Source organism: Bos taurus, chromosome 16 (assembly GCF_002263795.3).
Source record: "Bos taurus isolate L1 Dominette 01449 registration number 42190680 breed Hereford chromosome 16, ARS-UCD2.0, whole genome shotgun sequence".
Lineage (NCBI taxonomy): Eukaryota > Metazoa > Chordata > Mammalia > Artiodactyla > Bovidae > Bos > Bos taurus.
The window spans coordinates 33628702-33656621 of record NC_037343.1 but is presented as its reverse complement, the minus strand read 5'-3'; the positions used below and the strand labels follow the sequence as shown (position 1 = coordinate 33656621).

General features: G+C 47.4%; 2 protein-coding genes across 15 annotated transcripts in view; one reads left to right on the top strand and one right to left on the bottom strand.

Moving 5' to 3' along the window:
- SDCCAG8 (SHH signaling and ciliogenesis regulator SDCCAG8) overlaps positions 1–18074 on the top strand; it is a 245785-nt gene extending 227711 nt beyond the window's left edge. For 3 of the 8 annotated variants that reach the window (XM_024976513.2, XM_010813162.4, XM_024976514.2), the window contains 3 exons: positions 7417–7543; positions 9668–9765; positions 17722–18074. In XM_024976513.2, the coding sequence (XP_024832281.1) occupies positions 7417–7543; positions 9668–9765; positions 17722–17770 (274 nt within the window). In that variant the 3' untranslated portion in view covers positions 17771–18074. 8 annotated transcript variants of the gene reach the window in all.
- AKT3 (AKT serine/threonine kinase 3) overlaps positions 17683–27920 on the bottom strand; it is a 281315-nt gene continuing 271077 nt past the window's right edge. For 5 of the 7 annotated variants that reach the window (XM_024975971.2, XM_059875195.1, XM_024975967.2 and 2 more), the window contains one exon: positions 17683–23249. In XM_024975971.2, the coding sequence (XP_024831739.1) occupies positions 23164–23249 (86 nt within the window). In that variant the 3' untranslated portion in view covers positions 17683–23163. The remainder of the gene's footprint in view (positions 23250–27920) is intronic. The other 2 variants (XR_009490745.1, NM_001191309.1) reach the window with 2 other exon arrangements.

Here is a 27920-nt window from a genome sequence, read left to right as displayed (position 1 = left end):
GTCTCCTTTCATTGTATCTGCACCCTGGGCCTTCTTGTTCCCATCGAAACTATTGCCCCTGCAATATGCAGGCTAAGTCTCTTAGTCGTGTCTGACTTTTTGTGACCCTATAGACGGTAGCCTACTAGGCTCCTCTGTCCATGGGATTCTCCAGGCAAGAATACTGGAGTGGGTTGCCATGCCCTCCTCCAGGGATCTTCCCTACCCAGGGATCAAATCTTCGTCTCTTATGTCCCCTGCATTGGCAGGCAGGTTCTTTACCACTAGCGCCACCTGGGAAGCCCAACTGTGGCCCCTCCCCCACCGCCCCTCCCCACCTCCTGCCAGTAATTCCCGGGGAGCCTTTGCACAGGCAGGCGCACGCTGAGCACTCTACTCCAGCATGGGCACAACCTGCTCTTCTCCTGCAAGAGGCCCCAGTCTGCCCAGTGGTGACAGGTCCTTAAGGAAATGGACCCTGTACCTGAGATCAGGATGGTGACCCTGGCCTGGGTGCAGAGTAGCCTGGAAGTGTCCTTCCTTGTGGTCACCCTGCCCTGTGAGGCAAGGGAGGCTCCAGGACTTCGAGAGAAGGGAGAGCTTGACCTGGCTGGAGCTCCGCTGGGCACTGGGACAGTACTGTGCAGACAGTGGGCACATCCTGGGGGTCTCTGGGAGAGGAGGGGATTCCTGCCTGTTCTGGAGATGAGGTATAGGCAATGGGAATTGTTGTTTAGCTGATCAGTTGTGTGCTACTCTGTGTGGCCCTATGGACTGTAGCCTGCCAGGTTTCTCTGTCCATGGAATTTCCCAGGCAAGCATATTGGAGTGGGTTGCCATTTCCTTCTTCGGGGGATCTTCCCTACCCGGGGGTCAAACCCATGTCTCCTGAATTGCAGGTGGATTCCTTACCACTGAGGCACCTGGAAAGGCCAAGAGAAAGGAGCATCCAACCTAGGCATCGAGCTTGGAAAGCTGAAGGTTCCGCTCTCTTTCCTCCTGTGTGAAACCTCTGCGTGGTTGGCAAGCTGTTGGCTTCTCCTTGCAGGAGGGGCTTCTGGCTGAAAGGCTCCTCCTCAGGTCCCTGAGGGCAGCCCCCCTCTCTCCTTTAATTACTCCATGCCTGGTAGAGGGAATAGCTCAAAACAAGGGGCCTAAACAGAACATGAAATTGCAAACTCTCAGAAGGACAATTATGCTGAGACCTGAGCACTGAAAACAAGTCATTTCCAGCCCTTTGAGATCAAAGTCCTCTGAGGACTTTGAGGAGTCATAGTCCAGGCAGAGGGGGCCCCCAGCTCTTGGGTGGAAGGAGCAGAAGGGTGCCTGGGGGCTGCTGACCTCAGAGGCTGGAGAGAGGGTGAGACTACCCAGAGGGTAGGCCAGGAGGCCTGTGTCCACCTGAGGGGGGCCCTGCACCCCTTCAGGTGACCCCGCCACAACCAGCTCCCCCACCCTTCAGAGCATCTCCCATTGAGCTGCCTCTTCTCTCGGCTCTTTACCTGGGGTGGAATAAGGAGGCCACCAAGCCGGTCTCTCAGGCTCAGGCTCACCTTGCCTGCTTCCTCTGCCTCCAGGAGGAGGGCTGCTTGCTTCCCCGGGTGCCTTCCTGCCTCCAAAAGCGCAGCTCCCTTTGTGTTGAAGACGTCTTTTCTCTCCTCCAGCACATCCTGCCCACTGGCTCAGGTCTCTCCGTCCCCAGCTCGCACTCTTGCTACCTTATGCTCAGCCTAGCCCCTGTCTAGGATAATCACCACTCTCCCGTGCTTGTAACCGGCTTCTGCCACAGCCTCCTTCTCAAGGGAGGGGACACTTACCAGCTGCCCTGTCCCCGCTGTGAGCCTCACCCATCTCCCAGCCTTCATCCTCCCGGCACCCGTCAGTGTCCTCTGGCTCCCTGCCCTCAGCCTTGACAGGCGGCTGTTCCCCAAGACCTGGGCCTGGCCGTGTTTCCTCTCTCTGCAGCAGAGGTTCTTGGCCAGTAAGTGGTAGGGGCCCAACCTGCTGTAACTGTTGACATCATGAGAACTGTATCCCGAGGGCTGGTTGGTTTGCTGAGTCAACTCACTGAATTAACCAACCACTAATGGTGGTTAAGAACACCTGTACTTGGCCAGACTTTGCCTCCACCCCCTACTGCTTATTCCCTGCATGACTTTGTGCAGGTTAAGTGAACCTGTCATTTTCAGTTTCCTCGTCTGTAAAATGGGATGATGATCCTTTAACAAACTTGAACACCAGGCTTTCCCAGCACGTTCATGGCCTCACCTCTGAGTGGGTTTGATTGGCACAGCTAAAGATCCATCCAGGCCCTTCCTCAGACCCCAAGCTGAATCGCTGCTGGGTGGGTGAGTGGGTGTCTGACGGGACCTCACCCTGGCCCTGCACCTCCTCCCATTCTCTTTTGGTAAATGGCAATGCCATTGTCTGAAGCACAGCATCAGTATTTGTTAGTTTAGGTCAGAGCGTTACTGGGTCCAGCATTCCCTCCCTCGAGCAGCCTGTGGTCAAGCCACACTGCCCACCCTTGTCTTTGCAGCACCACCTGCCATGTGGAAGGCCCTGCCCTGGCACCTGCCAGACCAACACTGTTCATCTTTGCACATCCCAACTTGCCAGCTGAGTGACCTTGGACTGGTCCTATTTCCTGTCCTATATCCAGGACTATATCCTGATATAGTCCTCTATCCTATTTCCTATCCAAGTGACCTTGGACTGCTGCTACTGCTGCTAAGTCGCTTCAGTCGTGTCCAACTCTGTGCGACCCCATGGACTGCAGCCCATCAGGTTTCTCCGTCCATGGGACTCTCCAGGCAAGAACACTGGAGTGGGTTGCCATTTCCTTCTCCAATGCATGAAAGTGGAAAGTGAAAGTGAAGTTGCTCAGTTGTGTCTGACTCTTAGCGACCCCATGGACTGCAGCCTACCAGGCTCCTCCATCCATGGGATTTTCCGGGCAACAGTACTGGAGTGGGGTGCCATTGCCTTCTCCCGACCTTGGACTAGTCCTATATAACTCAGTTTCCTCATCCTTCATGAAGTTGTCACGAGCACTAAGAAGTTAATAAATAATAAGCACTTAGCAGGCAGTAAGCACTCAGTGGACGACGGTGATGACGGTGATCTTTCTCCTCAGTAGGCACAAGCCTTCCTGGCTCTCCCCTCGCCTCTGTTGACCCTGTGCTTTTATGCCTTGGTGATCCTCTCAGTGCAGCACCTGTTTTGTCTCCAAAATTAGTAGGGGAACTCCTAAGGCAAGGAATATTTTGTAACTCTCGATGTGTCATGAGAACTGTTTACCAAGGGTTGCTTGGTTTGCTGAATTTAACTCACTGAATCAACCAACCTTTAATGGTGGTTACGAACACCTGCACTAGGCCTAGCCTTGCCTCCGTGGCCTGCCGTTTATTCACCGTGTGACTTCGTGCAAGTCAGTTGAACCTGTCCATTTCAGTTTTCTCATCTGTAAAACAGGATAATAATCCTGGCCATAGCTCTTAGGACTGTAGTGAGTTTTAATGGAGGGGTGAGCTCAGAGGCTCAGCAAACGTTAGCTATTGTTTGTGGTGGTGGCTGCAGCTGGGATTGGATGAAGCCGTGAACTTAGAAGGACAACAAAAATGAGAGCAGCAACCACCACGGAAAATAAAAGACAGTGTATGTGCCAGCAGGACACCCCAAAGCTAACGGACAGTAGTAAAGCATTCGTGAATAGTGTGGGCTGGGTTGTACAGCGTTTGGGGAAAGCGGTTACAAAAAAGAACTATTTAACTTTTTAAAAAAAATCTGTTTTCCCAATATCCAAAATAGGCCTTGAGAGGGCTACCATTGAAATACTAATATATTTCCTTAACAAAGTCCTTTTTATGTAAAATCTGGATTGTGGCTTTATTTTTTTTTTTTAACAAATGTGAGTTTGGGTTTTGTTGTTGTTTTTACTTTTTCTGAGCTTGTTTTATTGACTTTATTGCTGCAGTAAAGTGGCATGATGTTGGCTGACTCTAAAAAAAGAGGAAGCGTATTTTTTAAAGGGCCTCAGAGGAGTTCGGGTTGAGTCACAGTGAGTCCATCCTTGGCTCTTCGGCTGTGAAGCTAGTGAGGCTTCAGCTTCTGAAGGGAAGGCAGGACTTTCCTTCGGGTCTCACTCCTTTTATCAGTTGTGCTTCCACAGGAAGGAAGGGCTTCCCTGGTGGCTCAGTCAGTCAAGAGTCTGCCTGCAATGCAGGAGACCCACGTTCAATCCCTGGGCTGGGAAGATCCCCTGGAGAAGGAAATAGCAACCCACTCCTGTATTCTTGACTGGAGAATTCCACAGACAGAGGAGCCTGGTGGGCTACAGTCGTTGGGGTCACAAAGAGTCAGACATGACTGAACGACTAACACTGTCACTTTCCTGCGGGAAAACCCTGATGAAAGGCTCGCACCTGGGACTTGATTGATCTGGTCTGGGTGGGCCTGGGCTCCTGCGTGACTGCTGCAGGGATCCAAGGCCCACAGTTTGCAGAACACGGCCAGCTGAGCCTCATCTACGTTCTTCTGGGGCTCCTTTGGAGGAGGGTCTAGGCAGGAACCAATCCCATTTCTGGTGGTGAGTGGTGTGGCCAGCCCATGGCTGGCTGTTTATGCTGTGCAAACAGGCTTTGGCTCAGCCCAGAGCCCTGGATCAGGTAGCCACTCTTTTCAGGACCCCATAACTACACACCAAACCCATCTATTAGCCTGAATATTATCTCATTGATCAATTCACAGAGCAAGAACCTCATGGAGGGTGACCACTCCTGGAACCTTCTTGACTTTAAGCCTTGATGGTATCACCTATTTATTACATGTTTCTGTTTCATTTGTTCTAAGCAAACATGAAGCCAGTGGGCTGCTATCTCAGTAACTCTTAGTCTGTGGCTCTCTCTACACCCAAGACTTGATTGGAGGGGAAAGCCATCTCCACATGGTGGTTTACAGTGCTTCCCTGCAAGTGAGGAGGTTTTTTGCTTGTCTGATTGTTAGATAGTTTGCTTCTCAAGGGCAAGGCTGTTCTCAACATCTCTGTATCTTCACTGGTGCCCACTCCAGTGCTGGAGAGCAGAGTCACTACTCAGATCAGCTGCTGGATGAGCCTGGGCATAGTGCCCCCCTTTCCCAGGCTCCCCACCCACTGAAGCCAGCTGGCCTGGCTTCTCTGCTTCCTGAATGTTCTTGCTTCTCCCAGCCTCTCCATGCTGAGGATGCTATAGAGGAAAACTTCGGTTTGGTCTGATGCCAATGGGGTAGTTTTGAGATTTTGTTCTCAGGAAAAATTGCTCCACGTAAGAGCATGGTCGGTGGCAGTAGGGGCAGACTGGGCTTCCCAAAGCTGCAATGCCATGGGAACTTATTTTTCTCTCCTCCCATATTAGAGGGACCGTAATGGGGGCAAGGGAGGTGGGCATTGTACTTCATGTAGTACAGATGCAAGAAAGTGCTCATACATGGATGGACAGGACCAGACTGTAGCCCAGGCTCTGGGCGAGGGAGACCCTGAATCTTGTCCTAAAGTTAAAGTGAAAGTGTTCGTCGCTCAGTCGTGTCTGACTCTTTGTGACCCCACAGACTGTAGCCTGCCAGGCTCCTCTGTCCATGGGATTCTCCAGGCAAGAATACTGGAGTGGGTTGTCATTCCCTTCTCCAAAGGATCTTCATGACCCAGGGATCAAACCTGGGTCTCCTCCATTGCAGGCAGATTCTTTACCATCTGAGCCATCAGGGGAACCTGGTCTTCAGTTCAGTTCAGTTCGTTCAGTCGCTCAGTCGTGTCCAACTCTTTGCGACCCCATGAATCGCAGCACGCCAGGCCTCCCTGTCCATCACCAACTCCCAGAGTTCACCCAAACCCACGTCCATCGAGTCGGTGATGCCATCCAGCCATCTCATCCTCTGTTGTCCCCTTCTCCTCCTGCCCCCAACCCCTCCCAGCATCAGAGTCTTTTCCAATGAGTCAACTCTTTGCATGAGGTGGCCAAAGTACTGGAGTTTCAACTTTAGCATCATTCCTTGGCAGCTACAAACACAGGAAGGAGGATCTAAGCCTTGTCCTTGGTCCTTGCTCTCTCCAGAAGCAGCCGTGGGCAGGGGGTGGGGCATAGGCTTGTGGGCACAGCCAGAGCTGGCTCCTACCAGGAGAGCATGTGCAGTGCCTGCTAGATGCCTGCCCCAGTATCTTCAGTTCAGACCTCTCATCCTTGCAATGTGGAATTCGGAGGAGGGGTGGTAGAAAGCCAGGTGTGACTGAAAACCCAGAGCACGGAGTGGTTCTTAGGAGGGTGCAGGGCTGTGGACTGGGTTGCAGTAAGTGTGCCTGGTGGGGCAGCTTGAACAACCACTCAGAGCTTGAGAAGGGGGCGGGTCAGGCAGTAGGTGCCACCTGGGCAGTGGGGAGGGGTGCAGGAGGCAGAGGACTCTGAGGCCAGTGTGAATCAAGTACTAGACCGCTGTTAGGTTTCCCAGGGTGCAGTTTTAGGTTCACCTGTCTCCAGATGCTGGATCACTTTTAGCAAACAAGTCTACCCATTGCTCCCCGAGTCCTAAATGTCTGTCCTCGCAGACATTCAGTTGTGCTCAAAGCCCCTCCCCGCCAAACGCAGCCGTCAGAGAGCTTGAACAGAGGGTGGGTTGAGCCCAGTGTCTCCAGAACAGTCTTCGAATTTCTTGACTCACTGTGGGATATGTAGCCTGGAGTTTTCTTGTGGAAAACAGAACTGAATTTCACTGCTGGTGCTTTTGGTCCACGAGGACCATGAGGAAGGGCATATGATCTACCCAACTTCTTCACAGACCAGTTCTCGGTAGTTGTTCAAGGCTAAATTTAATCCAAGGCCTACATTTCCATGGGTGAGTGTGCTACTGGTTGTAGGAAGCTGTCTTTGGACAAATGTGGATAATAGTTTGAGTGAATTAGCAAGTCTGGAGGGGAGAGTCCATCAGCAGAATGACAAATATAGGATCTTTAAAGACATCTGGTCAGCGATGCCGGAGCTCGTGATTGACTGAGTGATTAATAATGGAAAACCCTTAGTTCAGTGTTTCCGCCTTCCCTCACCCACGTCCCCAGCCGCGGCCGGCCGTCTGCTCCAGCCTGCCAGAGACGTTTCCCGCCGAACAGTGGAGGCACTCAGGCCCCCTCATCTTTGAGCTCTGTGAGTTTAAGGTTTGAGTTTTTCTTGAGTTTTATCTGTGTGCTCCCTAAATAACAACTCACCGAAAAGACTCTCAGTTCCCTTTCACATTTGATAAAATTCCATTGCCCTGAAGGAGTGTGTCCAGGTGCCTCTGACCTCCAGCTTCTAGCTCACTTCAGGAGCTTCCCTCCCACACCCAGAGCAGGGGAATACAGGGAGCGAGAGGACGTCTTTGTCCCCCGGTTCTCAGAAACCGTCTCTAATTCTGCGGTGGCTTCTTCTCCAGGCTGAAGCAGCTGGACAAGCACAGCCACGCCACAGCCCAGCAGCTGGTGCAGCTCCTCAACAAGCAGAACCAGCTTCTGCTGGAGAGACAGAGCCTATCGGAAGAGGTGGGACATCTGAGATCCCAGGTACCGTGCGTGGCACCTCACCCACTGGAGAACACACTGCGGTGCACATGGTCTTTTCCTTATCCTTTTTAAAAATTTTATTTATTTTTAATGGGAGGATAATTGTTTTACAATATTGCTTTGGTTTCTGCCATAAATCGGCATGAATTAACCATAAGTATACATATGTATACTGGGGTTCCCTGGTGGCTCAGATGGTTAAAAAAAAATCTGTCTGCAATGCAAGAGACCTGGGTTCAATCCCTGGGTTGGGAAGCTCCCCTGGAGAAGAGAATGGCTACCCACTCCAGTATTCTTGCCTGGAGAACTCCATGGACAGAGGAGCCTGGCAGGCTACAGTCCATGGGGTCGCAAAAGAGCTGGACACGATTGACCGACTAACACTAACTACACGTATGTCCCTTCCCTCTTGAACCTCCTCCCACCTCCCCCCCTTTCCCACACCTCTAGTTGTTACAGAACCTTGGTTTGAGTTCCCCAAGTCAGCCAGCTAATTTCCACTGGCTGTCTCTTTTACATATGGTAGTGTATATGCTTCCATGCTACTCTCTCCATTCGTCCCTCCTGTGACAGAGCTGTGTCTTACTAGGCTGAAATTCCCAGGGGTCACATGGGTTAGCGAATAAGCTGGGAGGGAGACCCTGAAGACTGTTCTGGGCACAGTGAAGGGATGTGTGGGCCCTGGACCTGTCCTCTTTCGGGAGCTAAAGTTTGCACAGGAGAGCAGACCCACAGTGAAGCACCGAGCCACACAGGGCAGCACCGTGAGGGCACCCCCGCTGAGGGGTGCAGGAGGTGGGAGAGTGGGCCGGGCTGCAGTGGTCAGGAGCCTTTCTGGAGGAGGTTGGCTTTGAACTGCCACTGGAGGATGTGTGTAGTTTGAATTGGTGGAGGAAAGGCATGCTCCCAGTTAGGGGAGTCCTTGTGAACAGAATTTAAGGAGTCTTGTTTTAAAACAGCTGATTGGTAATTGAGCTAATGTCTGGAGTGCTTGCAGAGGGTGTGGGAGTGGTACATAGATAAAACACATTAACTCCCTGTATCCTTGAACACGCTTGCAAGATTGATTATTGTCTCTGTCTTAAAGATAGGGAAACCGAGACTCAAACAAGAGCATACAGCTAGCAAGTAGGGACACTGAAAACAGAGCTGAAGTCTGACTCCGTGATCCAGACTTTCCCTGTTCAGGTTAGGTCTGTGGCCAGCGGCAGGGACAGTGGAGTTGGAGGATGGAATGAAACTGTCTTCTCCCACATTGCTTCTCTTCCTGTCTAAGAGGCTGGGCTTTTTACCCCATTGAGTAGTCAGTTAGGATGAGGAGGTGGTCCACGGGCTGGCTGAGGCCTCAGCCTCTAATCAGGAGTGCGCTGGGGTGCCCCACGAGTGCCTGGGGGACACCATGAAGCAAGTGTTCGGAATGATTAATGGGAAAAATGCATCTGGAAGTGAACATGATGAGAAGTCGTCTCATTCTATTTCCAAAATGACCATGAGCCCAAATACACTTTCTGGGTATTACGTTACCCTTACCATACCCCCCTGGGCAGGGTATTGAGGAGCCTCTGTCCTCTGAATGATTTTTCCCACTCAGCCCACCAGAGCCCTCTGCAAAGTCCTCAGTGGTTCCACTGAGTGAGTGAGCACCTCTAGGAACCAGTGGCTGAGCTCAGGCCCTGGGCTGGAGACACACCTGCACTGCCTGCTCCCAAGAGGCTGTTCTACACGCCTTACAATCACATGGTCATCCAGGGACATGGTCCCAGGGCCTCTCCCCACACACAGCAGACAGCATCTCTGGGAGCAGGGCCCAGGAATCTGCATCTTAACAAGCTGTTTGGATAATTCTGGAAGACACTAGGGATTGAGAGCCTCTGAAAGTGTTGGGAGGCAGAAAGAACAGAGAATGAGTCCAGAGTGCATCCATGTCACTAGGGCCTGAACAAGTTGAAGTCTCTTCTAAGCCTCAATGTCCACATCTGCATAGCGGGCAGCATACCAGCCTAACTCAAAGGGACACTGGAAAGCAAACGAGGGCAGCTGTGAGGTGCATGGCAGGCTCTCTGGCGTATTGCAGGTGAAGAAATGTCAGGGTTTTTCTTTTCCTCTCTCTTTCTCAAACTGGAGAAGGTCCCGGGAGAAGCACAGGTCGGGCAGAGATCCTGTGGGGCAGCAGCCATGGAACGATGTGCACTCCTGTTACCCAGCTCCTCCGACGTGCCCAGGTACCTCATCCTGCACTTGTGTGGCCCAACCACGACCAGAACTCAGCTTTCTGGGCAGGTCCTCAAGGTGGGGTCGGGGGAGTGCTGGGTGGCCCTGAAAGGTGGGAGGGGGCCCTGGGTGGTGCCAGCCAAAGGTTGGGGCCATCGGGCCTCCAGGCAGCTGGAGGAACTCAGGGCATGAGTGGAGCTACTGGCCTCTGAGAGCCGAGAAGGACTTCAGAATGTGGGCTGTGGAGAGTCTTGCACACAAGCTCCAAGCACGTGGCAGCCTCCCTCCACTCTGGGCCAGAGCGTTCTCTGCTGGGGTTTGCCTTTTAACTCCCCATCTGCCTACCTTACAGTCCACTTAGAACTTAACATGGGTCATCGATGCTTAGAAACCTCATCCAGGGCTTTAAAAAACCCAATAATTGCCAAATGGATTGTGAAATTTTTGTAAAATGCATTTTAAAAAAAGAAAAAAAGATTAAATTCTTCAAAATTCTTCAGAAAAATCAGCAAAGCTTTTTTTTCCCCCTTTGCCTGAAGCAACAGAAATGATTTGACATCCTGTGCTATCTGATACTGGCCCCTCTGGCTCGTCTGTAAAGGGATCTTTCAGATTCAGATATTACATTTGGAGTTATTTTAATGTGGACATGGCAAAGGAAATTTGGTCAAGAAAATGCTGGCTTTCGGTAGCAAGTCCTAGTGTTCAAAGACGAGGCAGGAGCCCAGGCAGATTTCTACTCTCTAAATCAAAGGCCTACCCTCTGTACCCGAGTGTGGTATTTAGACCTATTTTTGCCCCAAAATGAACTTGAACTGTTGTGTTTAGCTTCTGATGAGGCCTCGAGGATGCTGTTTGTCCACAGCAGGTATTCAGAGGGTGCCTGCTGCCTCCTGAGGGTTCTGGAGTGACCAGACACACCAAGTCCACACCCACCTTTCTCCCAGAGAGAGTCCTCTGGTTTATCTCTGGTTTCAGGGTTGTTTAGCTAAAGGCTTCCATTTTCCCAGCCTGGATGAATTAAGCACGATAACTTAATTTTGCATGTCAGCCTCTAAAAATCTGTATCCATTGAATTCTCACAAGAGAATGGATATTTTCTGGCCTGGGCAGCTGCTCTAAAGCTGAGTCACATCCCTCCAATTTGCTCCTATGCCTCAGTCCTGTGCCGAAGCAGATGACAAGTTCGGGTTGGCCTGTGGCCTCCGACAGGAAACATCTAGCCTGTTCAGAAGGCTTTATTATTCTGAATTGTTTCTGCTGAACTTCTGAAACATGCACGACAACATGCCTGGCCGGTGGTCACAGTCCTAACTGCCGCTGTGACGTTTTTTGGCCGTGAGAGTTCCTGTATCCCCTGAAACACTGCCGGCCTGTGGTGGCCAGTCCAGCGAGAGCTAGGCCAGCCCTTTGGCTTACCCAGTGGGCATGGTTCAGTCTGATGATCGCCGAGTTCAAGGCTGCTTTTCTGACTTGTTCTCAGTTTAGGACTGATGGAAAACAATGGCTTTATGAATCTCCTGCTTCTCTCTTGGAGAAAAACCTTCTGGAAAAATAGCTTTTAAAACATCATGAAATGCTATGTTAGTTCTTCGGGAGAAACGAGACGTGAAAACACTAACCCAGCTTTACACTGCAAACACGATTCTCCTCTGTGCTTTTCAGGGACCAGTAGAGGACCAGCTCTGTGGTAGTGCCTGTGGCTGGAGGGGGTTGCAGGGGTGTCTAGTATGTGGAACTTGGGTCCCAGAGGAGTTTTGGTAAGGGCTGACAGCTGGGAGCCGGGTCAGAGGTCTGTGACCCAGGGCCTGGGGCTCTAACATCTGGCCAGGAAGGGTGGCTCCAGCTGGTAAGGAAATTAGAGTCTTTTCTTGGGGAGAATGGCATCTGAGAGAGGGGAGAGTTTGGAAATTATCTGTCCACTTAGAGGATGTCATTTATACCAAGATTATTTTATTTGTATGTTTCTCTGGTGGTGGATATGGTTTCAGCCAAGATAGCTCTGTCCCAACAGACTGCTTGACTCCATCCTCAGTGTTCAGTCGGGGAGAGATGTCTTTGTAGTCCCAGTTTAGAAAACAGCATCTGAAGCTGACTGATGGGTGATTAATCAGTTGGCCCTATGACTTTTGAGCATTTTTGGCAGTGAATTCACTTTCTAATTTGATTTAAACTTGTGTATGGATCCAGCAGACATATGTGATTATATTCAAAATCACGGACATTATCTCGCTACACCAAAGGATTCATAAAGAGAGCTGAAAACAAGCACAAGAAACAAAGGCAACAGATGATGACAAAGGGAGGAAAGGCCCATTTGTGACCTGAAGGAAAGGGAGGGGAGAGCCTTCAGAAATGTGAGCTCCAGGGAGCGCGGCTTAGCTCCCTTGAGTGCCTGCAAACCAAGCTGTAGGGTCACCCAGCAGAGACTTGGAGGTGTCCACAGAGTCTGTGGTGGGCCTTCTTTGAGCCCGGGGGGGCTTCACCCAGTTAAGTCAGCACTTTCATGAAGCTAGCTACCTGCAGGACAGATGGTGCTTGATAGAACAGCAAATACACTGAATAAAATAAATTAAAAAGCCTCCTCCTGAACCAAGATTTTTTTGGAAAGAATTCTAAATAGATGAAAACAAACAATTTGATTTCAACCAAATTGTTGTTTTTTTGTTTTTATCCTGATTTTCACCCGAATTGTCAGTCTCAAAAATAAACACTGATACATTCCCAGAAAATATTTTTCAAATAAAAACTGACTCTGTTAAAGTTTGCCCTGATTCTTTCAAAACTGTGTACAAGACACTGTCAACCGAAGTGACTTGCATATTTTTTTAAATAAACTTGAACATATGCAGCTAAAATGTCATTAACTCCCTGCTGCCTGAGTGTTGTAAAAGAATGACGTAAGACCCCCTGGTGCCACATTTCTAACACAGGGGTCTTGTGACCCTCAGGGAAGCTTCCTCAAGCAATTCAAATAGCATAGTTTAACTTTTTCTTTTTTTCAACTGAAGGCCCTGTGTGTTAATTAATATTGAAAAGTGCATACAGCTTTATTGAAGCCAAACTTGCTCTTCTGCTAACAGTTCACTTTGTCCAAGAGTGAATAATTTCAGAATAAGACTTATGGAAGAAAAATACATTGAATTTAACATTGCTTCAGATACATTTGCTCCACTTATTGCTTCCCGAGTCAGACATTACATTTTGCAATATAAATTCACAATCAAGATTTTAAAGGGAGCTAAATATTTTAATCCAATTAGACAAGTGAACAAAACACTGAATATTACATGTAGTGTAGATAAGTGGTTCTTGCCTTTAAAAGACTGTAATTCCGTCACATTACAACCCCAAATGTCAATGTTGTCTTTATTTTTAACGCTTTCAAACATGAGGCAGCCAGAGGCTCCACTCTCTGCTGTTGGTGACACTGTCTGTCCTTTGGGAAATTCTTAAAAATCTATTTACCATGGAAACACGGTTCGTACAAAACACAGACCCCTGCCCATGTGCAGGGGAAGTTTCTCGTGACTCATGGGATTCAAGAAAGCTGGAAGATGACAAAGTCGGGATCCCGCGGACGGTGGCAGGATCCATCGCATGTGTTGGAGTGTGCTCTGGGGAAGAGATGGTGAGCAGATGCCAGCCATTGGCTAGTGGATCCTCCCACCTGACCACTCCTGTCCGTGCATGGGGTCCCCTGCCTTCCCCCCATGTCTCAAGTCCCAAGTCCATATCGAGGTGCTGTTTTCCAGGAAGCTAAGGAATCACTGTCTTTACTTTCTTTCTGTAAGAAAGTCTGTCCTGCCTCTACCGGTGCCATCTTCTGGCTTCTCTAGTTCTTTTCCTGTGTTGGAGCCCAGAGGCAGCAAACCCAGGCCCCAGAGTTCAGGGAAAATGGAGCTTGAACTCTGACTGCCACAGAGCTTTCATTGTCTGGGGCCCAGCCGGGCAGCCATGGGGGAAGAATAAAATGAGGGTCTGCGGCGACCTTGCTGTGAACTCCTGCCCATTTGGCAGCTGCGCCAGCCGGAGGGGAAGGCGGTTCAGCCAGAGCTTTGGTGACTTGTGCAGGGCAGAGGCAGGCCCCTCTTGACCTGGAGTCTGCAACCGTGAGCCCTGTGTTGGCGGAGAACTGCCTTCCAACAGGTCAGTGGTCACGTCTGAGTCGCGTTTCCACAGAGTTCCACAGGACTGGGGAGGACAAGTTAATGACCATCCACAGGTCATGTGCCTTATATAGTTCAGGTTGCTTGATATATCTGACTGCTGCTTAAACCCACAAACACCAAACTTGGTGGCTCTTTCACTAAGTTGGTTGGAATAGCATTAAAGAGAGCCTGGAGTTTGAGGTCAAACTTCCTGGGTTCAAATCTCAGTTCTAGACCACTTCAGTTACGTTTTTAGCTTCCACATCAGTCCATCAGTCAATTTCTGGTTTAAAAAAAAAAAAAAAAATCAGTAATAGGACCAGTTTCCTTTTTAAAGGGAGCTCTCTGCATTACCAGAGCCCAGAAGACAGCATCCACCAGGGTGGCACTGAGGTCACTGTAGGCTTGAAACGGCCAGAGAAATCATTTAACATCTTTCTGCACAGGTTGAAAAGTCAGGCCCAGAGAGGTGGAGTGAATACAGCTGGGAAATGAATGGGCAGGAAAACGAACTTCCAGAGACTGGTGTTCAATCCCCGGGCCTTGGGCTGCATGGAAGGGGGAGATGGGGGTCTTCTCTCCCAGGCAGCGGCCTAGAGCTCGGCCCTAGATGAGCAGCTACAGAGCTGTGGCCTGGCTCCCAAAGGGGGCAGCAGGAGGCAAGTACTGGAGGCTTCCCTGGAGCTCCGTCAACTGAGGCCGAGCTCTGAAATACCCCACATGGAGGCTGGGGGAGGGATTCTGTCCTCTTGAGTTAAAAATAGATGCTTTTCTGCCCAGAGTCCTGAGGAACAGGTTCTTTTTTTTTTTTTTAAATCCTGGTCAGAGACAGAAGATGTACACATGAGCAAAGGAGGGAGCCAGAAGGGGAGATATTCCACTTGGAGGGGCTGCTAAGAGGCCACGTGGAGACGCGTGGAGAAGAGACAGATGGAAACACGGGGCAGGCCGGGCTCTGAGCCTCCCCATGAGGCCTCGCTGGTGCCTCAGCGTCCCAGGGCCACAGGCTTGGGAGGAAAACAGAGAAGGCTGGGCTAGACCCCAGGTGTGGTTGCTTGGGGAACCGTTCAGATCACCCAGAGAGACTCATTTTTTAAACTCTGAATTAAGTTAAACTTCAGTAAAAAATTAGACGCACAAGTCAGGGTTTGTGGAGCGAAGGCTCTGTTAGTGTTTAAAAAGAAAACGAGTCAGTGATATGGGCTTGCAGTTGGTGGAGCATTTATGTCATCCGTGGACAACCCTTCAGAGCAGCAGCTGCCAGGGGGCTGTCAGCCCTCCGCCCTCTAGGGGGCAGCCACCAACGACTGCAGGTGTGGCCAGAGCGCCCACGGGCCACGGCGAGGGGCCCTGGCGACAAGCCTGAAGGCACAGTGATGGGAAGAGGGTGTCCGAGGGCCCCAGCCACAGCTCACACTGGCTGCATCCCACTGGAACATACAGCCAGACCACGACCACTGTGGTGTGGACGATGAGCCCCCTTTCTGGAAATAGGCATGGCTGACATCCTAAGTGATGGCAGATGAGTAGATGTTAGTAGTGTAGTGTTAGTTGCTCAGTTGTATCCAACTCTTTGTGACCCCAAGGACTGTAGGGCTCTTCTGTCCACACGAATTCTCCAGGCAAGAATACTGGAGTGGGTTGCCATTTCCTTCTCCAGGGGATCTTCCCAACTCAGGGATCGAATCCCGTTCTCCTGCATTGCAGGCAGATTCTTTACCACCTGAGCCAAGCAGGGAGGGGCCAGATATTGGCAGTAACTAAAGCTTCCCTCTCTCTGGACATGCTCACGGTTAGGGGGAAAAACCAAGAAACATTCTTTACTAAAGATCCAACCATCTGAGGGTGACACCAAGAGCTGGTTAGCAGGAACACAATGACATTATAGGGTAATTATTCATTCAGTCACATTTGCTGAGTGCTCCTGACGCATCAGGCAGTGAACAGGAAGTTCTGTGATATGAAAGTGGGGAGGAATACAGGGCTTTGCAAAACCAAACAAAAGAGAAAACCTTTGATTGCTCCCAGGAATCTCAGGTTGACCCCTGCAGGAGCACTAGGAGGAATGGGCCGGGTGACGGGTCAGTTCCTGGTGGGAACTGAAGAGACTCGTGTGAGAAATACCTGTTTCCTGGAACATGGGTTTAAAAAAGTTCTGCAACATGGTTCCGTTCTACTTAAGGTCTTTACTGTCCTGTGTTGTTCACATTATAGGTGTTTTCTACCTCAAGTTTGAAATTTTTTTTTGAAATTTGTCTGTTGTGGTTTATACTTATCCTTGTAGTCAAAGATGTCCTTGAATCTCTAAAGTTACAAAGCCAGCCTCCCTCTCCAGAGCACATGGTGGGCAGGCCGTCTGCCTAGCTAGGGGACAGGCAGGCCATTCAAGCCCACTGATCATTTCCGTCAGGACCAGAAGGCCAATCGGCTCATGGAGATCACATGTTTGATGCAAACAGGGGCACTCTTTCTGCAGTGGCAGGGCTCTGGGGCTCCCTGGCCTCCCTGTGGCAATCCAGGAGCCCTGTGGGCTCCACAGAAGAGGGCCCATCCACCTCCCCAGCCCCCAGAGAGCCACATACAGACCCCACTACTTCCTCACCACACCTGGGGCCTCCCGCTCTGTGTGGTTGGGGGTGCACACCTGACGCTCAGATCACCTTGTTGAAACTCAGACTTGCTCGTTAAAAAATCACGTGTGTCTCACACTGGGAAATCTACTTGACAGGTGAACATTTTCTCATTTTTTAAAAAAAGGCAACCGACTAATTTTCGTATTTTTCTTGTGCAAACTGATCTTGGTTTCACTCACTGTCCTATCTTGGAAACCCTCCACAAGTAACAGTGGCTCAAGCTGGGTAGACAGGAGCCCTGACCAGCGCAGGCAGTCTTTGTTGGGGAGTGTAAAGCCCACTTACTTCTCTTGGAGACGACTCTCACCCAGTCACAGAGACCAGATGGGCCCAGATCCCTGCATTACCTTCCCATTTGTCTCTTGAAGTGAAAACTGGGATTCGGTAGTTATCATTTTAGCCCTCTATCTAGTCCCCATCATCCTGGTGACTTCACGCTCCTACAAGGCAAGTCATCTTCCCACACAATGCAGAGCAGTTTCCTGGGACATGTCTTGTGCAACATTAACTATCTCCAGTGGTTTCTGACATGGTTTAAACTAAGCTGAACAGCCACGTCAGCCAGGACAGGCAGCAGTATTCAGTGCTTTACTAACCTGCGACTCCCTCAACCCAACTCTCACGAGCTAGTTTTGAAACATTTATTCCTGTTTAAAACCAAGAGACCACATCTACCAAATTCCTTCTTCCAACATGTGGGAGGTGGTTTCCATATGAAAATGCCTTTATATGTGATAAAACACACTGCATTTAAACATTTGGAGGTGTTAGCTTGTATCATTTCACCAGGAATTTCTTAGGGACACTTAGTCTACATCCAGGTTTTCTTTTTTTGGTCTAGTTTTACTCTAATTCTGAGTAGTTTTCAGTAAACAGTTCCTGGTACAAATCCATGTCTCCTTTCTCCTGTTCACAGGGGAAGAGATGGATCTTTGGCTATTTTCTGTCTTCAGACACACAAATATCTAGAATATAGCTTGTTTTCAAATTTAAAACATTAAAATAAGAGTTCACCTTACACACCTATAGACTTTTCATATGATTGCTTACATACAACTGTATTTTTCTGCAAAATAATTTTCTCCAAAAACTTGGAAAGAGGTCACTAAACCAGCAAGAAGACAAATCACATTGAAGAACGTGATCTATTTAAACTTACTTTTTATTATCATTTTTTTTCCAGTTACCCAGCATGCCACAATCTGATTGCTGACCTGGATGAAACAGAGTGAAATAAATGATTTACAAAGAGATATTTACATTCATCTGATTTGTACGTAATATGCCACAATGCACCGCGACCTTCCCAGTGGACCCCACCTCAGACTGCGGTGGGCTGCGTCGTCATCGCCACATTCGTTGCCAAGCGGTCCCTGCAGGATGGACAGGCTGGAGCTGAAGTCTGACACTAGATGAGGAGACCTCCTGGTGTATGTTTTCAGAAAAGGCTTGAAGTTATTATGTTTTTATATCTGCTCATTTGTATGCTCTGTTACACATACGAATTTCAATAAATGAATTTTTTGAAGACTCAAATTGAAATGTTTCCTTTATATCTTGTAGTGATGGAAAAAACACACCAAAAAAAGGCACATATTTTTAACTAGGCTAAAGGGTATTAAGGATCAAACCTTTTTCCTACCATTCATGTTTCTTTCCCTCTTGGTGATCTATACATATTATCCTTCAACTTTATTTCCTTTTAATCAACATCTCATAAGACTCCACTACTTATCATCGTGCTCACTTGTGCACTATCAGAAGACACCAGGAAGCACTGAGCATTGTCCTCTCCACTCCGTTAACAACAAAAACAGACAAAAAGCATCTTTGGCTTGGTGGTGTCATGTTTTTCCTTCAATATGAGTAACTGAGAGGAGCCTAAAAACATACTCAGTGAAATTACAAAATTTACTTAAGTTCTATCAAACATCTGTACACAGATCATTATTTTAGTTTAAAATAGTATTTCTACTATACACAATTAAGCCCTCGAATGCTTCAAAGTAATAAAAATGGGCACTGAAAGTGTTATGTTGTCCTTGAGGATGACAAGGCTGCAGTCGGGACAAGTCCCTAACCTCGGGCCGTTCTCCCTGGCACAGATCTATGGTCATCGTCATCACATCACCATCATGGCCTCTCAGATGGCTGTGGACTAGGCTCCGGAGGCGGTGGCATGATACACCCGCAAAGACCATCCGAGTCTCTTGAGCATGGACAGGGTTCAAGCCTGAAAGAACAGAACTTCTATTCAGAGTCAGAAGTTTTCTTGATTTCATCAACTGTGCTAGACATAAAGGTTGTCACGTAAGATATATTAATTGTCCCTAATTCTGTTTCAGGGACAGTAAATAAATTATACAATATTCTAAAAATATAGCACCTTTAAAGAATTACAGAGGTCACTTTATGGAAGCCTCCTGATCTGTCAGCCCCAGTGGTTCTGAGAGAAGAGCACGTGTTAGGACGCCCTCCACTTTGGCTGTGCGACACGCGCATACAGGCCTGACCAACTTTGGTCCCAAAGCCATTCCTCTGTCTGGCTTAGTCACAGGAGCAAAGCCAAGTTTCATCAATAGTAGGTTTATGAGGTAAAATCAGAAAAAGGCCCCATCCAAAATGACCCTAGGTAAATCAGACTGTAGTCCAACCATCCTACCCATCTATTATCCATTTCTATGTTGGTTAATCTGCCATGAAGTTTTAAAAATATACTCTTAAGAAAGGAAGTATGCAGAGCAACACATTATTAGGAAGACAGTGCTGATGAGCTACACTCCTTAAGAATTCTGGGGTCAAACCACCTGATGTGAGGACTATTAGGGACTTAACAAATCTCCACAAAGATCAACCTCCAGCTTCACAGATCCCTCCTAGACCCACCGCTGAGAAGTCGGCACCCCCTGGAAGCAGCCCTTTTGTAGCTGCACCACTGCCATCTTATTGAAGTAGTAAAATAGTCCTGTGTGTTTTTCGAGCTACAAGAAATTTACGTACTTTCCTGTTTCCTAGAATGCGGTAATACCAGGTGGACCTATTACATCTTTTCAGAAAAGAAGGATATTCAGTTTTCTGAGATTACAGAACCACATCCAACGACAATAAACAGAGAAGTAGCAGATTGACATAGTGCTTTATTTAAGCTGTCTGTACGAAGGAAAATAATGTGCGTCCCTATCATATACGTGTAAAAATACTAAGGATGCACAGTGTACAAAACAGTTTCTTGTAGTTATTTCACATCCTTGTGGGTCATAGACTGAAGGGAAGAAACAGTTTTAGTATGACCAACAGTAAGAGTAAATACAGTTTCTTGGGTTCGTAGTTGCGTCTGCTTAAAATCCTTAACCAGATGACTAGATCTTGTGCGGATCTAATGAAAGAACTAGCAAGGTCAAGAAATGTCACAAACTATAAAGCTACAGGGAGGTAATTCAATTACCAATTTAGAGGTTTTTCTTTTTATTTAAATAAATACTTTACATTTCATGCTTGCCTGTAATGCACTACCAGGAGCAAGATAAGGAAATTCTACTGTAGACAGTACAAACAGTAGCAGCAAAGTGTGTACACTGACGTGTAATAGAAAGACCCTGCAGTTAGTAAGGAAGGCCCTTACTATGGACTCTAAGAGAAGCAAGTGGCCCCTGCAAGAACAGTCAGCTTTGAGAAGCTGGAGATCAGGTATGGGAAATGGGAAACACTGGAATAATGCTATGGAGTTAGTGTGGAAAGCAAAGCTCTGAGCAGCCCTGCCAGAAATCCACGCAGAAACGGCCAATTTTCCTCCAAGATGGCTGCATTATGGCCAAGAGGCAGACTTCGTGAAAGTCGGTACAGGAATGAGTCTGCAAAGCCTGAACTCCCGCTATCCCAACAGACTGACTCCAGGTTCAGGCCTTTCCATCTGCCAGAATCCAAAACTTCAGCTGTGGGCAGGCACCAGGGAAGTTTTAGAATCTCCTATACGCAGTTTCTGTTTGTCTCTTGTATTTCCATGTCAGCTGACTGAGATCAGGGAATGAAAGTAAGGGATTCTCAAAATCGAAGCCAAGAAAACCCTTGTGTGACACTAACGGAATCTCAGAGGGGATACGAGACTAAGCCCCAGGCACCAGCTGGGGACGGGGAGCCGGCTGTACAGAGTGGCCACCCTGGGGCACAGTCAATGCTGTCATTAATCCGTAGGAAGTGTCCTTGGCCAAGGTCATGGAAATCACCTTAAGATTTGGGGGGAAAAAAACAACCAAAAACCAAAACCATCTGTGTGCTTAGTGTATGGTATTATACTTTCCCTCTGAAGAAATGTATGCTCTGAATGCCAGCCAGTCTCAGCTTCCCTCTCTTCCTCTCGCCTGTTTCTTTTTTACATAATGGATGCAAGACAACTTACAGGACATACCTTCTAGTCTACTTCCTTGTCAAAGTGAAACATTCAACATAATTCCAAGTGGAAAAAAAAAAAAAAAAAAAGTTGAGCTATGTGTGTAAGTAAGAATGAACTATCATTGACTGTAACTTCCTACTCAGTACTAAGGATGAACTTCACTCAGATAGAGATATGAAAAATTAGGATAAAATCTATGTCTGAATATGTCTTAGCTGCCTTAGTAAAATGCCCTTTAACCCCCTGTCAGTCCCAGTGGTCCACCCACTGCCAGCAGTGGTTTCCTGTCTATAAACCCACACTTCCAGCATCAAGAGGCTAAGACATTTGCATATGAATATGATTCATCCCACTTAGAAAGTCACTTGCTCTTTCATACAATGCAATCATAACACTACGGCACGCTGTAGTCTTCCATTTGGGAGCTGTTAGATAGTTTAACTAAAATACATCTCCACGATGGCTCCATGGAGTCAGGAGGCCTCCAGCTTGCCATAACAAGGGCCCCCTGCCCCCTGGACTTCATAGGCTGCTTTGGAAAATGTCAGCTCCTAGCACCAAAGGGTTTAATCTGAAGATCATCATTAATGAAAGAGAAAGATGAGGTTTGCATACATGTCCCCTTTCAGTGAGAAATGTTGGAATTTGAGGACATGAGTATATACAGAAAAAGAAAAGTCAGAGGTGTTCTTTTTTGTTTTGTTTTTCTCCCTGATGGCTTAATTCAGTGATAAATGTACCATGATCAGAATAAACACACCAGGTCCTTATCCTTTACTGCCCACTTTGTAAATACTTGAGGTGTGTTCATTTTGCAAAATAAAGTCCATTTCTTATCATCCAGGTCTCAATTTTCTTCATTATATCATGTTGCCAGGCCATCATAACCTTTCAATTCTCAAAATAGCAAATATAACATCCATTTGTTTCCACCCCTTGGCATAGATAGTTGAAGATTTCTCATTTTTAGCACCAAGGGGTTGAATGACAGCATCTCTTCTCCCAAAGCCAAATTCTAATCTATATGTACAATTTCAGAGCCTCATCAAAACTTTTTTTACACAGGAGAAAAAGTGCATGAGCCTCACGGGCGTGCACATTCCTTGCACATGGGTCAGAAGAAGCTGCAGGAAGTCTATTTTACGTACGTCGGAGCTGCGTTCGCTAACATGACGTACAGTTCTCATCACTAAAAAATAAATACTACTGCAATACAAACAAAATCATCAAAGGACATTCGAAGTTTTAACATCTGAGAAAAAGCTATTTCACGTAGAACTGAAAGTAAAACAAATTGAAACAAATGAGGTGAACGCCTGTTCACCTCGGTGTACAGATTTTGGTGAAAAACAGGATCGTTACACCTGTCTACATTCTTCAGCCATCAGAGGTGATAATATCAGGAAGGGGAAGAGGTTTCCAAGCACAGGGGAAATAAAATGCTCTCTGGTGCAAATCATGTCGGAGACCCTTAAGTCATCTACTCTGCTGTGCACACGCTTCCTTCCTTGGCAGAACAACGTTCCTTTGCCAGTAAGAGCCTGTGAAATCTGGACGTCCACGTGGAACACCAGGCCTCCTCTGCAGTACTGAACAGGCATTTCAATTTATAAACGCATCTGTCTATCTTAACAGTTGTTCAGTCCTTCTCTCAAATGCTTCCTAATGAATTCCAGCCGGATCTTACTGGTACATACCTATTTTATGCACTCAGCTGATATGCTTTACTAAGATTCTGCATATGCACATCACCACGCTTCCACAGTTGCTTGTTCTGAATTAAAAACTAAATCTTCTTAGTCTAATTAGTTTTTGATTTATCATCTAGAAAGTTAAAAAATGTACCTAGAATCATTTAGCCTTCACTGTTAGGGAAAAACAAAAATTAAAAGATCAAAAGATGACAGTTGGTGCACAAATGAACGATGGTGGGCTCATGACTTTCAAAGATTGTAAAATTACCTCTTAAAGTTGCTATAATAGTAAGACAGTAGCAGCAACAGCATGAGACCTTAGACTGAGATACAATTTCATGCAAAAACAAAAATGTCGAGTGTGTCTGCGTATATGTGTATTCTCATGTGGGTGAAAGGCGGCGAAGGGTGAAGACCTTGGACTGGTCTCGGATGTCTGAAGGTGCTCCTGCATTTGTAAGAGTTAGGACTGCTGTGATGTCCAGGAATCATTTTCAGTAATAAACCTAAGATGACAGTGAAGTAGCAGAAGTAAAGAGACTTATTCTCGTCCACTTGCAGAGTAGGAAAACTGAGGGAAGTGCGGCCGCCTCTCATTGTCCATGCAGTCCATACCGTCCTCATCATCTGTGGGCAGGAAACAGCTATTTTAATTTTATGTTAATTTTTTGCAACATAATATCTGGTCTATATAGGTCTAACTCCTAACATAATAAAGATTAACAGAGGCTAATGCTCCCAGAAACTTGTGTCTCTCAATAGAATATACAATGGATACACTTACCTCAAAAACCATCTCATTTTCAAACATAATCTATGAAGAAATAATACTATCAAATCATTTCCTTCATGACACTAACATTTCAAGACTCAAAACTGTGAAAAACTATTGAAAAGATTCATGTCGGTGTATGGCAAAACTACCACAATAGTGTAATTAGCCTCCAATTAAAATAAATAAATGAAAAAAATTTTTTAATAGAAAAGAACAAATGATCTTCAGTTACCTTTAATTTCAAAATTATAAAGTCAAAGAATCCTACGGCACTCAAAGTTATATGCTAATTATTTTCAATATCAATCTGTCTTGAAATGCTTGTATTTCTTCTTCATGGCACTTTCAGTGTGATGGCAAAATTAAGTTTATTTGTGATTCCATTTCATCTGAGCCCTTGATTACATGGTTAAGATTTTACATTCTTTACATCTAATACCTGCTCTAACTCAGCGATCCTAATTTTCCTATGATAAAACCTTAAACTAGAATAAAGAAAGTAAGGAAAGAAAGGAAAAGATGTCAGCATCTGAGGTACTAGTTCATCAGGAAACAAATCGGGAGATTTGAAAGGCATGGAAAGAGACTGTTTTCATTTAAGCCGTTCCTCCCTTTGCTCCTCTTTTTCCTTGCATGTGAAAGATTACAAAGGCTCACCCAACCTTTTCCCATAACTATTCTGATGATTAAAATCTTGCAGTTCAGAATGCTCTTCCTTCTTTGGGTCACTCAGCCCACAGCGTTCCCTGTGACCTGCTCTGGGCTCTGAACAAAGTCCCTCCTGCCCTGGGGGCTCACTGTCTGTAGGGGAGGTGCCCCACTAAACCCCTCTGCTCCACCCGAAGTGCCTTTGGTCATATGCTGTCCTATATGAAACAAGTGAGAGTCTTTCAAATACCCAACCTTCTTTTCTTCGAGCCAAATAACTCCCTTTCCTCAAATATATATAGGAAATACGTGTTACCAATTCTTTTACTTTTCCGGCCTCTCCACAGAATGGGAGAAGGAACACAGGCCAGACCCTGCTTACCGTGGGCACTGACCCTGTCACACAAGAAGGATGTTGCTCTGCATTCCTCTGAAGAATAACAGACACTGCTGCCCTCGCCTTTCCTCACTGTTCTTTTCAGTATCCTATTTTTTTTTAACTAAAAAATTCTTTAAAAAATATATTTACTTATTTTGGGCTGTACTGGGTCTTAGTTGCTGAGCAAGCTTTTCTCCAGTTGTGGCGAGTGGGGGCTACCCTTCAGTTATGGGGCAGCGGCTTTTCTTGTTGCAGAGCACGGGCTCCAGGGGTTGTGCGCTCAGCAGTGGCGGCCCCCAGGCTCAGTAGTTGTGGCGCATGGGCTTAGTTGCTCCGAGCCATGGGGATCTTCCTGGACCAGGGATTGAACCCATCTCCTCCACTGGCAGGCAGATTCTTCACTTCTGAGCCACCAGGGAAAACTCAGCACTCTATTTTTAACAGAAGATTCTGGACCTGGGTTCAATCCCGGACCTGGGTTTGCTCCCTGGGTCGGGACAATCCCCTGGAGAAGGGAACAGCTACCCACTCTAGTATTCTGACCTCGGGGTCGCAAAGAGTCGGACACAACTGAGTGACTTTCACATCATCAGAAATGGGATCAAGTTGCTAACCAAAATTTGTAGCCTTGAATATCCCAGAAAATATCATTTTCTTAGGTAGGACACAATCCATCAAGAAGCAGTTGTGGTTCCCTGCTCCTTGTAAACCCTCCTCTTGCAAATAGACCTTCCTGCTCCTTGTAAACCCTCCTCTTGCAAATAGACCTTTTAAACTCAGCATTTCCAGATAGCACTGTGATTTAGGAAAATCTCTGCCTCCTTATAAAATAACTGGTTAGGTACCAAGCAACCACAGGCATCTTTTAGGTCAAATACCTTCCACAGTATTTTCAGATATACTAAAGACAGAAGACACAGAGGATGGCATATCTGTTTTGAGTCACAAACTATAAAAACTCTCTAGAGCAGCAGTCCCCAACCTTTTTGGCACCAGGGCCAGTTTCGTGGAAGATAATTTTTCCATGGACCAGGCAGTGGGGAATGGTTTCGAGATGATTCAAACGCATTTACTATGCACCTTATTTCTAATCTCATGATGCCACTGATCCAACAGGAGGTCCTGGTCTGTAGCCTGGAGGTTGGGGACCCCCTGCTCTAGCAGAAAGACAGCTGAAATCTTAACATTCAGACTCTGCCAATCACATTGCAAAGAACAGTTCTCCCCACTAGCAGCTTTGTTTCGCTGGGTGTGTTTTGGCACAGTGAACAGACAGCATGTGTGGGAAGTCTGACGTTGTCTGGCCTCGGACACAGAAGGACTTGCCCAGCTCCCTGGGCTGCACCCAGGACTTGCACCAAGGTAAGAAGGCCTGGAGACCAGGGCAGTCAGGCTCGTGACAGGAGGAGGGGTTGGATTTCCTTTTCGAGGATTATTATTGCTATGAGGTAGCATAGTTAAGAGAAACTTTTCATTCTGACACTTTAGGAACAAGTTAATCCCATTTCTGAACCTAAGTATAAATCTCATCGATAACCTTGCGAGGGCCCCACATCTGGATCTTCTTTAAAGTCAGTTACATCACCTTCTCCATTTCCCTCCTATTCTTTTGAACGTGGCATTAGTGAGGGGCAAGTCTCTGTTCATGGCCCCAAGAGGAACTGTGAGTCGGGGAGGTGCTGGGACAGGAATGAGGGGTTCCCCTGAGCCCTTGGTACTGTGCATGCCAGTGGAGGGCTGAGGAAGAAGGAGCACTCCACGGAAGTGCCAGCTGACAGGGCAGCTGGCTGCCTAAGCCAGGCCTTCACACCCAGTCAACGCATATAAATGCATTCCCACTCAGAAAGCAGGTTCAGAGGGAACAGTGATGATAATGGACGTGAACTGTGCAAAAACCCAAATAGCAGGGTGATCAACCCTGTATTATACAACCGAATCCCTGGACCCAGGCAGCATTAGTTGCCTGATTTCCTGAGAACGTTAACCAAAGTAATTATATGGCAGCAAAAGCTCAAAGAAATCCCCTTTTTCTCTAAGAGGAAGGCAGAGGACTGTTAATGGATGTAAAGCAAGAAGACACATTCCAAAATCTGCTCAATTAATTAACACCAGTGAGGACAATCTGGCATATTACTGCAGCTGTTTGTAAAAAAGGAACATTTGCCTCTCTAACTGCTGATTTGTTCTAAAAAATAACTCCATTCTGTTCTACAAAAGCAAGGTGGCAAGTGGGGAGACAATCGCTAACTTAATGGTCCTACTGCGGCCTTTTGTGAACAAAACCTCTGTGCTTTTAGCAGCTTCAGAGCTGCACTGGTCTCTCACCAGCAACACTATTCAAAGCTGCAAGAAGAAAAGATTATGTTAAATGTAATCACAGTTCACAGCTTCACAGATTTTCCTTTGATCCGCCTCTTAAGGGGATTTAGGATATACCCACGGATCACCCAAGTGAAAACACTGCCCTTGTGCCCAGAAGAAGCCAGCTGCTGCAGACCCCAAGCACTGAGGCCACACCCTGAGGCAGGGATCCAGCCCCACGGCCTGCCCTGGGAGCCACGCTGGGCTGAGCCACAGAGGACAGCCTGGCTGGTGCCCGCCCCTTGGCCACAGCCCACCCCACTGAGCTTTCTCATCTGACTTCTCTCTCTAGAAACCTGAATCAGAAACTACGACAGCAGATCCACAGGGCCGTCCTGCCCCTAGACTGGGGTACACTCCTGTCAGTCCAGATGCTGCTGGAGGCATGTTCTGGGGCCACCCAGGGCTCAGCGCCAGGGAAGGTCCCGCCCACTGCCAGCATCACAGTTCAGCAGTCCCTTCCCCATGCCCCTCCACTCACGCCCGCTCTTTTTTGCTAGGTTTTTACCTATCATCACTCTCCACACATATCAAAGGACACTATGGTTGTGGTTAACCTGATGCTTCAATAAAATAAAAAGGGTTATTTAAACCTATAGAACTCTGGGTGCCTTTCCTAAAGAGACGGCTTCTCAGGCACACAGAGTGAGTGACCTGCCACATTCCAGAGCTAGTGTAGGGTGCTGGGAGACAAACAGGGCCCAAGTCCAGGACTTTTTCAATCCACCTTTCTCTTCCACACTGGTATTTTCCTTTTAACATTCTGGAATAAAATTTGCACTCATGGTTTTGCATTTACATGGCCTACCTATCTCTATGACTCTCAAAATAGCACATTTAGCTTGTCCTAAGACACGACTGAGCGACTGAACTGAACTGAAGAGTTAGAGTCCACGAATACCAAAAGCTCTATTTAACCTCACCACGCTCCGTGTGAAATCGCATAAGGACGTCAGCCAAACACAAATTCTGGGCTGGGATGGGCAGCAGCACTGTTTGGAGCGAGCCGGGCCTCCTCCTAGCCCAGGCCTCACTAGAGACTGTTTCTTTACTCACTTAACACATATTCATTGAATACCTATGCTGAGCCAGGTACCTAACTCAGAGCTGGGGCTAGCAGCAAATAAGACAAACC